Genomic DNA, 11327 nt, shown 5'->3' with positions numbered 1-11327 from the left:
CACTGGATATATATATATATATATATATATATATATATATATATATATATATATATATATATATATATATATATATATATATATATATATATATATATATATATATATATATATATATATATATATAAATGATTCACATTAACAATTACAAATAAATTGTGCTTATTTTGTTAATTTACAGCCGTTTTCCTCTTTTTTTTCGCAACTACTAATTGCACAAAAAAATGCCTATTGACAGTTATTGTAGTGTCATTTGGGGAATAATAAAAGAGAGACTTGTAAGGCACAATATAAAAATGTTACATGTGAACACAACTGATCAATAAATCCAAATCACTGGTCACAACAACTTTAGATACATAATAGGTTTTACACCACTTTAAACACGATGCAGTGCCGTTCTACAACCACAAGTAACAATTAAACACGTTGTCAAATGAATACAGAAACAGCATTGATGTCAGTAGATTGTGCTGGTGTAACTAATAACGTCATGTGAACGTACTGTACGTACTGAGCAACAATGAGACTGGAGCTCATCCCATATTATTATTTTTGGTCCTAACTCTGCAAGGCAGAACCTCCAAAGTCACCATAAAACAGACAATGTTTTAATCAACATTTTTGACATAATTAAATATCAAGCAGGTGCAAGGGGGGGGGGGGGGGGGGGTGAGACAGAACTTCAACTTCAAATCATTTTCTAACAGATGAGTATGTGTGATGAGAACACATGCTGGGTTATTTGTGGTTAATTTATTGGCATGCATTATTTATTTAAGGCGTTTCTCCATATTTATTGAGCAAAGGCACATATAGTATTTTACATAAGGCAAATTTAAGGCACACAATTGCATTAATTGCTCTATATACGTCACAGATAGATGAGAAAGACAATATTTGTAAAGCAAATTATTATTATTTCTTTACTTTTTAGGTAATTAAATCACTGATGTGCCATGGTTACGCCTCTGAGTTAGTTGTGAAATATACAAATGTGTCAATTGTTTGGCGATTACGTCTGGTCCTCCAGCTAATATGCTATATAAGCTAGCATCTGCTGGGTAAAACACGTTTGTGTGATTTTGTTATTTAATTCATCGTATTACTCAACATTGTAATCGAACAGCATTTAATGTGCCATAATTAAGTGGTTATCCCCTAAAAATCATTTTATGTGGTAAATAAAGTGTCTACTTCATGTTTAAGAATTCCTACAAAAACAATGGATGGATGGTTCTTTTGAGAACCACTAGAGGGAGCCCAAGTACTATCTCTGTCCTCCAGCTAATATGCTATATAAGCTAGCATCTGCTGAGTAAAACACGTTTGTGAGTTTATTTAATTCATCGTATTACTCAACATTGTAATCGAACAGCATTTTATGTGTCATAATTAAGTGCCGTTATCCCCTAAAAATAATTGTATGTGTTAAATAAAGTGTCTACTTCATGTTTAAGAATTCCTACAAAAACAATGGATGGATGATTCTTTTGAGGACCACTAGAGGGAGCCCAAGTACCACACACGCTTTAACAATCACTGCCTTGTACGAAACAATTTCCTTGGCCTATGAGTTTAAATTGAGTTTGTTTTTAAATATACATTATGTAATGCGGTTGCTGTGCACAAGTGATACCACAAAGATAATTATTTTTGCTGCAAGTGCTTTAGAAGCATTACAAGATGTTGTGTGACATTGTTTGAATTCCTTGTTTCGTTTGATTTTTGGGGCATACGGCACCCTGCCAGCAAGTTTTAAGTCGAACCCCACTTTTTGGAGGTTCACCTATATTCTATGATGGAATGTCAAGCAATACTTTGTGTTTCCTAACAAATGTCTTTTGGCAACTATTTGGTTTTGTACCTTTAAAACAAAACTTACTCTCCACTGTCATGGGTGACGCCCTCATTTGTGCTTCCATCTTTAGGAGCCCCCTCCTCCGCAGAGTAGTGCGCCACAGTCTGGTGTGTGTTCCGTGAAGGCGCGTCTTTAAAACGCAGACCGCAGTCCTCGCATTCGTAAGTCAGCCTCGTGCTCTCTCCCTCTGTCGGACACTTGCTGGCGTTCCCACCGAGCGGCGCAAATCCAGATTGACTCCCGGTCTGCGGTGGAGCGTCGGGGCCGTGAGGCGCGTTCAGATTAGCGGGCGGATAAGTGCGAGGACGCCCAAGCTGCACCCCCGTGATCCCCGATTGCTCCGGGGTTAAACCGTGGACCGTTTGGTTGTGGAAGCGGATGCCGGAGCGGTTGGAGAAGGCTTTTCCGCAGATGTTGCAAACGAACGGCCGCTCACCGGTGTGGATTCGGATGTGAATCTTGAGGGCTCCAGATTGGGTGAAGCACTTCCCGCACTGGCCGCAGCGGTAAGGCTTCTCGCCCGTGTGGATCCTCTGATGGGCTCGGACCCCCGCCAGGTGGGGGAAGCCCCTCCCGCAAAAGCCGCAGGAGTACGGCCTCTCGCCCGTGTGGATCCGCCTGTGGATCTTGAGAGCGCCCGACTGGCTGAACCCCTTGCCGCATTCGCCGCAGGTGTACGGCCGGGCGCCCGTGTGCACGTGGAGGTGGATGCGCAGGTTGCTGTGCGAGTTGAAGGTCCGACCGCAATGCGTGCACAAGAAGCCGGACGGCTTTTGGGCGTGCTCGGCGCGCTGATGCTGCAGCAGCTGCGAGGGTTTGGAGAAGGACGCGGGGCAGTGCATGCAGGGGTGCGACGAGGGGGCCGTCGGCGGGCGGCCGCGCTCCTCGGGCACGAGCTGCTGCAGGCGGGACTGCAAAGACGCCAGGCAGGGGAAGGGAGGTTGCGGGCACGGCAGGCATGTGCTGATGGGGCAGTGGTGGTGGTGGAAGTGGTGGTGCGTGTGGCAGAACGCGGAGCAAGGGAACATGGAGGAGAGCGGGTTCAAGGAGGACAGTCGGGATGGGGGAGTTTCCGGGTCGGGCCTGCTCTCGGATGAGCCGCTCGGTTCAGGGCAGCTGTCGGGTGAGCTCAGTGGAAGAGGAGGGCTGGTGCTTGTGGAGGAGGGGCTGCGCTCTTTTGAAGCCTCTGAGTGTGGAAGTGAGGACGAGGCTTGTCTGGGAGAGGAGAAAGGGCAGCCGGGGCAGGTGCAGACATGGCGCATATCTAGTACACATGACAAGCACATATTTATTTATTTGGGATTTTTGTTTTGTTCAAGTCAAATGTCGCCATTTTTTTTATTAGTCTTCCTCAGTATCAACTCGCTTCCTGATTGGCTATCAACCGTACCACGTGACAACGACGCAGCCCGTGGCTCGGACGTAGTCGGTGTTTACCTTACAATATTTTTGAAACGTTTATGAGCATATTACTGATGGAAAAAATAAATCATGAGAGAAAAGCACTTTACCGTCTCTGGCCTTGCTTTTCTTTAGCGCCGCATCGATCTTGTCGTGCATCGGTCGGGCTTGTTGGAGCAGGTCCCCTCCTCCTAACATATTCCACACGTTCATAACGTCGTGCTGCTCCTTCGCGGAGTTCCCCGACGACATCAGGAGGTCGCCGATGAATTGGTGCATCTCCATCCAGTTGCTGTGGTCTGGCTGGATGGTGTAAACACGGAGTAAAATGAGTGACACCAGCTAGCTAGGCTGCTTGTTTTGATGCTGGTGGTGGGGGACTTACAGTGTCGCTGCCTTTGTCTTTGTCCATTCGTTTACACAAACACGACTGAATTCTAATCGTCTACTTTACTTTTAGGCAACCGTTACCGTACAAGAAACGCGAAGAATTGAATACACAGAACATTATTTTTGTTATGGTATTCGTATGAGCAATATCGCTGGCTAGCGGACTTCTGGGCCTTTCAGACATGTGACCGGAAGTCAAATGCAGCACGCATGTTTTTATTCATCTATTTTCTTTTTATTTATACTATTATAATATATTTGTAACAAGACAATGGATGGATGATATTATGACATTAGGTATAACGAATAATATATTATGTAAATGTAACACTTAAAAGTAATAATAATTAAGTAATCCAAATATGTTTTATCGAGCCTAACTGACATAACGGCTCTAGTCAAAAGTGAGCATTATTACCTTGATAGTGGACATAACTGATTATGGTCATAGTTACCTCAGTACTCAGAAGCTGTTCAAAAACAGAGAGGGTTGTTGTAATGACAGGATGCTTTAAAAAAAAAAAAAAAAAAAAAAACTAAATAAGAGCAAACAAAGTAAATGTGTTGATTTATGGAACAATCATGAAGGTTACAAAAATATTTTTTAAAAATTGAGTGTAGTGAAATTACATATGAAAAAGGGTTACCAATAAATCACTTCTATTGGTATACGAGTGCACATATTTCTTCGACAGTTGACCCTGTAGTTCAGAGGTCACCAACTCCGGGGTCCTCGAGGGTGCCTATGTTTGATATTTTTTCCCTCCTTCCAAGCCCCTGATTCAAATGATCAGAGTCGTTATCAGGCTTCTGCAGCGCGAGCCTGCTGATGAGCTGATCATCAGCTATGTTGGAGGAGGGAAATCTAAATCTCTGCAGGATAGGCACCCTCGTGGACCGAAGTTGGTGATCCCTGCTGTAGGTTCTGTTCTTTGCAGGTATAAAGTAGGTCAAATGTCATTTCCAACAAATCTTTCCCACAAATCTTTATTTGTGCAGTTATGAAATCAGTAGGCATTGAATGACATTCCTCCTCCAACAACAACAAATGTTGCTTACAAAATACCACATGCATTAAAAATGCAAATCCCAACCACTATTCCTGAGTAGAGACTACATAGAACGGACAGATGATCTTATTTGTGATTCAGTAAAATATGTACTTGTATATGTATGCGCTTCACTCAACCTTTATTTTTTATTTTTACGAACCTCTCATACAGCAGTCACACTGTTCAGTTCATTCTAATATCTAAAGTTCTAAACAAAACTCAACCCCTCACTGGAGTCATTAATGTCAATGTGTGGATTAACTACTGAAAAGGAGCAGCCGCACATGATTTGCTTTCCAACTGCCGACACTTCCTTCCATGACAACTTTCTCATCATTCGTACAAAAGAGGCATTCTAAGTTTGCATGAACTGCTATAATGCACATGTATTGCAACCAAAATAAAACATGCATGCATTAAGTTTATCAGTACTCTAAAGCGCTATGTCTTATAATAATCTACTCGCAGAATTTGCATGAAGTAACAAATATATTTAAATGCTACACAAATAAACATTATTTCAAGTATTGTAATACGAAACCCAGTGTTTATACTGTATTTCAATTTCCGTCGCACATATAAAAAAAAAAAAGGTAAAAAGAAATCCTTGTGCTTGTACAAACTGAGCAAGAATTGTAACGGTACCATTTAACACTCCAAATTTGGATTTATGCTTTTAAACAAAGGAATGTTTTGATCAAAAGAATCATACTAACCTAAATGATACCAGTATTGCTGAGGGCACTGAACATCATCTACGAATCTGTTTGGTAAAAGTCAACCTCCATTTGAATTACTTCCTAAAACGAGTCAGCAGATGGAGGCTGAGTTTTGATTGTGGGAGACGTCTAAAGATCCATAACATCGTCTTGTCCTGCCGCTTCTCCCGACACCTCACACTCCACCCGCTCGCTTTTAACCACAGGAGGAGGCGTTGGACTGGATGCCGCCGCCTTGGATAAATCCATGGGTTCACAATCTGCCTCTTGGGTCGGAGGCAACGCAGGAGCGGGAAGCGCCGCTAGATTTTGGACTTCTGGCACAACCTGCGCAATCCCCGGTGGAAGTGTCAGGCCCTCCGCGTTCGTTGGAACAAACAGGACAAGGTTAGAACCGGGTGGTGGCATTTTGTCGAGGGTGAGCTTCCAGCAGCCATCCGAGGCGGGATTGTCCCCTGCCGCGAGCTGGAGAACAGCAGAGTTGGTGACAGGTGAAGAAGCAGGGTTGTTTTGCACATGGGTCGGCTTTGGGAGTGTTGGTGCTGCATTCGTTGGATCGTTTGTGGTGGAAATGGTCTCAAGAGGCTTCTTTAATGAAGGATGTTTCTTTGCGGCAGTCTAAAATGGGAACAAAAAATGTATTCAAGCACGTACATGAAAAATTAAGGTGTTTTTTTTCCTTCTTCAAAAATTGTCCGATTTTTTTGGGCTCTTGTATATTTCTTGCCAATGAGAAGAACCTAAAGTTTGTAGGTGGAGTTTGATGGAGTTGTGTGTTAAGTATCAATTAAATTTCATTTGGTAGTGCTGGGTGTCATCTGTGTAGAAAAAATAATTTGTTAAAATTTTCAAAAAATATGGGCAAGGGAAAGTAAGTAAAGCTGAACAGGAGAGGCCCTAGGATAGAACCCTGGGGAACACCAGGGGTGAGAAGTACCAGGATGGGTGTTTTTGAGCTTTATACAACCAAAGACAAAGTATTAAAGTAGATGTGTGAAAGGTTTTAGCTAAGGCTGGGTAAATAAAAAATCAATATTGAATCAATTTTACTTTTCGAGCCCAATATCAATTCATAAAACTATGAATCGAATGTTTTTTTACGCTGGACTAGAGCATACAGAAGGATTTGATGCAGCCTCTGGACTGCAAAGAACGGTTGAAGAAACGTTAGTTATTACACATTAACGGCCAGCATGTTTTTATAGCAATAGAACACAATATTCTGTAGGCCTTGCAAAATCCGTCAAAATCCAGTAAAACAGCCGGGAGTGAAGGGGATTGCTTCAGTGAAAATGGCTGGTAGTGAATAGGTTAATTTATATTTACAATTATTGAATTATAATTGTGAAAATATTTTCATCTCACGGCACGGTGGCTGACTGGTTAGCACGTCCGCCTCCCAGTGCAAAGGTTGTGAGATCAAGTCCGGGCTTCGACCTTCCTGGGTGGAGTTTGCATGTTCTCCCCGTGCTTGCGTGGGTTTTCTCCGGGTACTCCGGTTTCCTCCCACATTCCAAAAACATGCATGGCAGGTGAATTGGACACTCCAAATTGTCCATAGGTGTGATTGTGAGTATGGTTGTTCGTCTCTGTGTGCCCTGCGATTGGCTGGCAACCAGTACAGGGTGTACCCCGCCTACTGCCCGAAGCCAGCTGGGATAGGCGCCAGCAACCCCGCGACCCTTGTGAGGACAAGCGGTACAGAAAATGGATGGATGGATGGATTTTCATCTCATCCTTACTGATGTCAATGTTTGTGTAACACTTAAGTGACTATAACACGTGTTACTTTCATTAATAAAAACTAAATCATTTAACAGTTACCTCCGCAAAAATGTAATTCAGATTTTAATGTTTGTGGAATTTTTATCACGTCCTTGATATTTAAGAAGAATTGGTGCTCCATAATTAATATCGGATTTAAGTGAAGTGTGGGGGGGGGGGGGGGGGGAAATCGAACTTGAATCGAAATCGAATCGATTAGGGAAATTAGAATTGATAACTAGCCCTAGTCTTTGCATAATAATCAATTAGTTGTGCATAATTGATTTTAGGTTAATCATGTTGTGAAACAAATGTCATGCAACCATAAAAATAACAATCAATAAATTGATGATCAAATGTAGCCAAAGTCATCAAATGTCAATCCCTCGTCCGCACTCACCGTAGGTTTGGCAGGCTGAGGCGATTGTCCGCACGTCTTCAGGTGGCTGTCGTAGTTATGCTGATGAGGAAAGCCCAGTCCGCAGCTCTGACAGAGGCAAGGAGTGTTGCCGGCATGGCCGCCCATGTGGGACATGAGCAACAAGGCCGAGCGGAACCCCTTCCCGCACTCGGCGCATTTGAGGACCCTCTGGTGAGCCCCGGCGTGTTTCTTTAGCTCCTCGCTGGTGCTGAAGCTGAGGCCGCACTCCAGACACCGGATCTCGTCCCCTTTGACGTCACGGCTGCCCCAGCAGCCGGTGTCTTTCTTGTGTCGCAGGAAGTCCCCCTGGCTCGAAAACTCTCTCAGGCACGCCACGCAGTGGATGCGCCCGGGTTCGCACTTGTGCTGGCGGTAGAGCTTGGCTAGGCGGAAGTGACAGCGGCACCTTATGCACGTGTACGGCAACAGGCCGAGGTGCGAGAAGCTGTGTTTGAGGAGGGAGTCCTTGTTGCCGAAGCTTTCGGCGCAGTCGGTGCATTTAAAGACACGGTAGCACGCCTTCTTTTGGTGGCGCTTGAGGGATTTCGCCTGGGTAAAATGGCGGCCGCATTTTTCGCAGACAACCTCCGGCATGGAGCTGTGCAACGCCACGTGATGCTCGCAGGCCTTCAGGTTGGTGAACACGCGCTTGCACAGGTCGCACTCGTAGAACTCATTCTCGAAGTGAGTAATGGACAGGTGGTGCTCCAGAGATTTGTGCGAGGCGAACGACATGAGGCAGATGCGACAGTGCGGCCGGACTGTCTTGCTGGGGCGGTGCGTGCGCAGGTGCACGCGATAGTTGCGGACCTGCGAGAAGCGCTTGCCGCATTCGGCGCAGCAGTACGGCCGCGCCCCCGTGTGCAGGTTCATGTGGTCCTGCAGCTTGAAGTCAGACGAGAACCGCAGACGGCACACGCCGCAGATGAAGTCGCCAGAATTTGCCGGCTCTGCAGAGAATGCAATGACGGTTGAGGTGTGAGATTGTTTGTCTTTTGTTCGTGACAGCAAAAATGACAATTTTGGCATAAACGAGGACCTTCTGTACTTAGAAAATGCAGAGCCATGATATATCTAGTGAAAAACGGTAATTGATGGGGCCACAACCAATTGCCTGCATCGGTGGTCTGCAACCTGCGGCTCTTTGGTTCCCCTTCTGTGGCTCCTTGTGGATCTCAAAAAAAAAAAAAGTGTGGAAAGTAGTAATTTTTTTTACATTATTTATTTGTATTTTTTTTTATAAAATTAAATTAACTTATGATTTAGATTTAAAAAAATTAATGATAGAATAAATATTTCCAAAAAAATGTCAATTTATTTTTTATGTTTTTAAAAAATTACCTAAAAACGTCCAAAAAGTGATAATAAAATGTCCGAAAAGAAGAAAATTACCATAAAATGTCTATGAAATTGCCAAAAATGTCAAAAATAATAATAAAAAAGGCAGAAAAAATGCTAAAAAAGTAACCCAAAATGTCAAAAAACAAAAGAAAGGCAGAAAATTACCATAAAATACTTTTGGAATTGCCCCCCCACAAAAGTCTGATTTTTTATTTCAAACAGAAAAGGCAGAAAAGATGATAAAAATAAAATGTCCAGAAACAAAGAAGAAATCCCGAAAATTACCCCAAAAAAACTCACAAAATTGCCCCCAAAATAGGCAGGAAAAAATGAAAACATTAAAAAGGCATAAAATGTCCAGAAAATTACCATAACATTTCTGTGAAATTGGTAAAAATGTCAGAAAATTTAATAAAAAAGGCAGAAAAGAAAATGTTCAAAATAATCTAAAATGTGCAAAAACAAAAAGGCAGAAAATTGCTGTACTAGAAATATACTTTTGAACAGAAAAGAAGGCAGAAAAGAAAGCATTCAAAAAGTAACTATAAAATGTCTCAAAATTACCACAAAATTGACAAAAATATCAGAAATTTGCTAAGAAAATAGGCAGGGAAAAAAAATACCCATAAAATGTCGAAAAATTACACACACAAAAACTAAAGATGAAAGGTGAAAAGAAAATGAATGCCAAAGAATTGCATATTTTTGTGTTGTGGTGCAGCTCTAATGAGCTCTTGGGCCTTATTTATTTGCTCTAAATGGCTCTTATGACAGGAACGTTTGCTTACCCCTGGCCGACATGAATAGTTTAAATTGTAATTGTACTTGAAAGTATGATCCCAAAACAGTAAACACCTAATATATTTCCTTACGTGTCGTACTATATTCCGGTTTACTGTAAACTTATGATAGACTGCACTTAACAAACTAACATATATTGCACGTCAATAAGACCATACCATGCCACACTCGTCAATGTCCCGTCCTACCGTTGTCTTCATCCTCATAGTCATCATCTTCATCTTCATCTTCCTGGCAGACCACTGAAACATCGCTGTCATCTGAGTCGCTCTCCTCCGGCTGCCGTTGGGCCGCCGCCGGTTTGTTCCCAGCGTCTTGCAGGGGGGTCGCTCCACCGCCAGCCTCCTGTCCACTTTGTGATGGGTGGAGCTGTTGACTTGGTGATGCTTGCAGGCCAGGTGAGAAGCGGACCTGCTGGCCTATGGGCTGCTTGGATGGCTGACCTTTTACCAGCTGGCTTCCCCTGGGTGGGTCAGGGGTCGTCAAAGCGGGAGAGGGGCAAGGTGACTGTGAGTCCTCACATGATGTTGAAAGGCTTTCCTGTGGCTGGAGGACGTCGGGAAAGCCCAACTCTGTCAGTTGGATATCAATTGTGTATTGTACAGACATTGTGCGAGCCGGGGAAGGCAACACAAAAGCAGGCAGTTGTTTTCGATTCGTGAAAATAAATCATTCACTCGTATGTGGTCATGGATGGCACAGTTGCTGATGCGCTTCGGTTGCTGGTACGACTCCCCACGCAGACTCACTGACTTGTTCGAACTTGAAAGTCCCTTAAATGTTTCTTTCATCTGAAATGTTACTTTGTCTTTAATATTTGATGACGTTAATGGGCACTCGCCAGGCCTGCCCTTAACATCCAAGAGGATATTACAGCACGTTTTCTACATACTTGTTCTGACAAAGTCTTCAGCCGCGCCTATCAAACAGCGAGACAAGTGTTAAATCCTTCGAACGTGGCATTTTCTCAAAAATTTGCTTTGTTGAAAACATTCTTGGAATTCCGGCGTGAATCCACCTGAATTGGGCACGCCGCTCACCTGGCAGAAAGACTCGCTACTCTCGTCCGCTCTCGGTCCACGACCCGAATAGTCATCATAGTCAGTTTCCCTGTATAAAGGCAGTACAAAATAAGAAGAAATCCTCCGGGGATATGACAAAAAGATGTGTTTTCACGGCGCAATTAGAGTTAACGCTCGACTCTTTAGGGCGAATTGGAGAGCAATGAAAACATAAGGCGCCACAAAGGCAGGAAGTAGCCGTGGACATGATAGCGCACCGATTTGCCCGGAATGGTATTGCACGTCTTAAGGCGTGCTTTCTTTTTTGCTAGTTACATCTTTTATTTATTTGCTGATTGTGCCTGATTTTATTTTAGTTTTAGACTTCATACTTGCGTAGCACCTTAATTCACGTCTTAAAACATATGATTATTATGATAATGAGGGGTAAGTGCCTTGCTCAAGGGCACCTCAACGGTAATTTGAAAGCAGACTAGCATCTTCACAATAACTAGTAGCCTTTTTTTTTTTTTTATCTGCAGTGGGACTCGAACCGTAACCATCCGGTTCCAAACC

General features: G+C 43.2%; 2 protein-coding genes across 2 annotated transcripts; both read right to left on the bottom strand.

The window, feature by feature from the left end:
* Nucleotides 1-144: 144 nt before the first annotated feature.
* Nucleotides 145-3828, bottom strand: LOC147172198 (uncharacterized). The gene is made up of 3 exons (XM_086077312.1): nt 3648-3828; nt 3373-3565; nt 145-3125 (listed from the first exon to the last, which is right to left on the bottom strand). Exons 1-3 carry the CDS (start codon nt 3672-3674, stop codon nt 1882-1884), a joined length of 1464 nt encoding a protein of 487 aa, XP_085933438.1. The 5' UTR covers nt 3675-3828; the 3' UTR covers nt 145-1881.
* A 685-nt stretch (nt 3829-4513) lies between these two features.
* On the bottom strand, nt 4514-11017 carry LOC147172197 (uncharacterized). The gene is made up of 3 exons (XM_086077429.1): nt 9939-11017; nt 7588-8558; nt 4514-6041 (listed from the first exon to the last, which is right to left on the bottom strand). The coding sequence occupies exons 1-3, from the start codon at nt 10357-10359 to the stop codon at nt 5553-5555; spliced, it is 1881 nt and encodes a 626-aa protein (XP_085933555.1). The 5' UTR covers nt 10360-11017; the 3' UTR covers nt 4514-5552.
* Nucleotides 11018-11327: the final 310 nt, after the last annotated feature.

The sequence above is a fragment of the Leptonotus elevatus genome, chromosome 6 (assembly GCF_054856555.1).
Source record: "Leptonotus elevatus isolate MCC_2025b chromosome 6, RoL_Lele_1.0, whole genome shotgun sequence".
In the NCBI taxonomy this organism is placed as follows: domain Eukaryota; kingdom Metazoa; phylum Chordata; class Actinopteri; order Syngnathiformes; family Syngnathidae; genus Leptonotus; species Leptonotus elevatus.
This window is presented reverse-complemented; position numbering and strand designations above follow the sequence as displayed.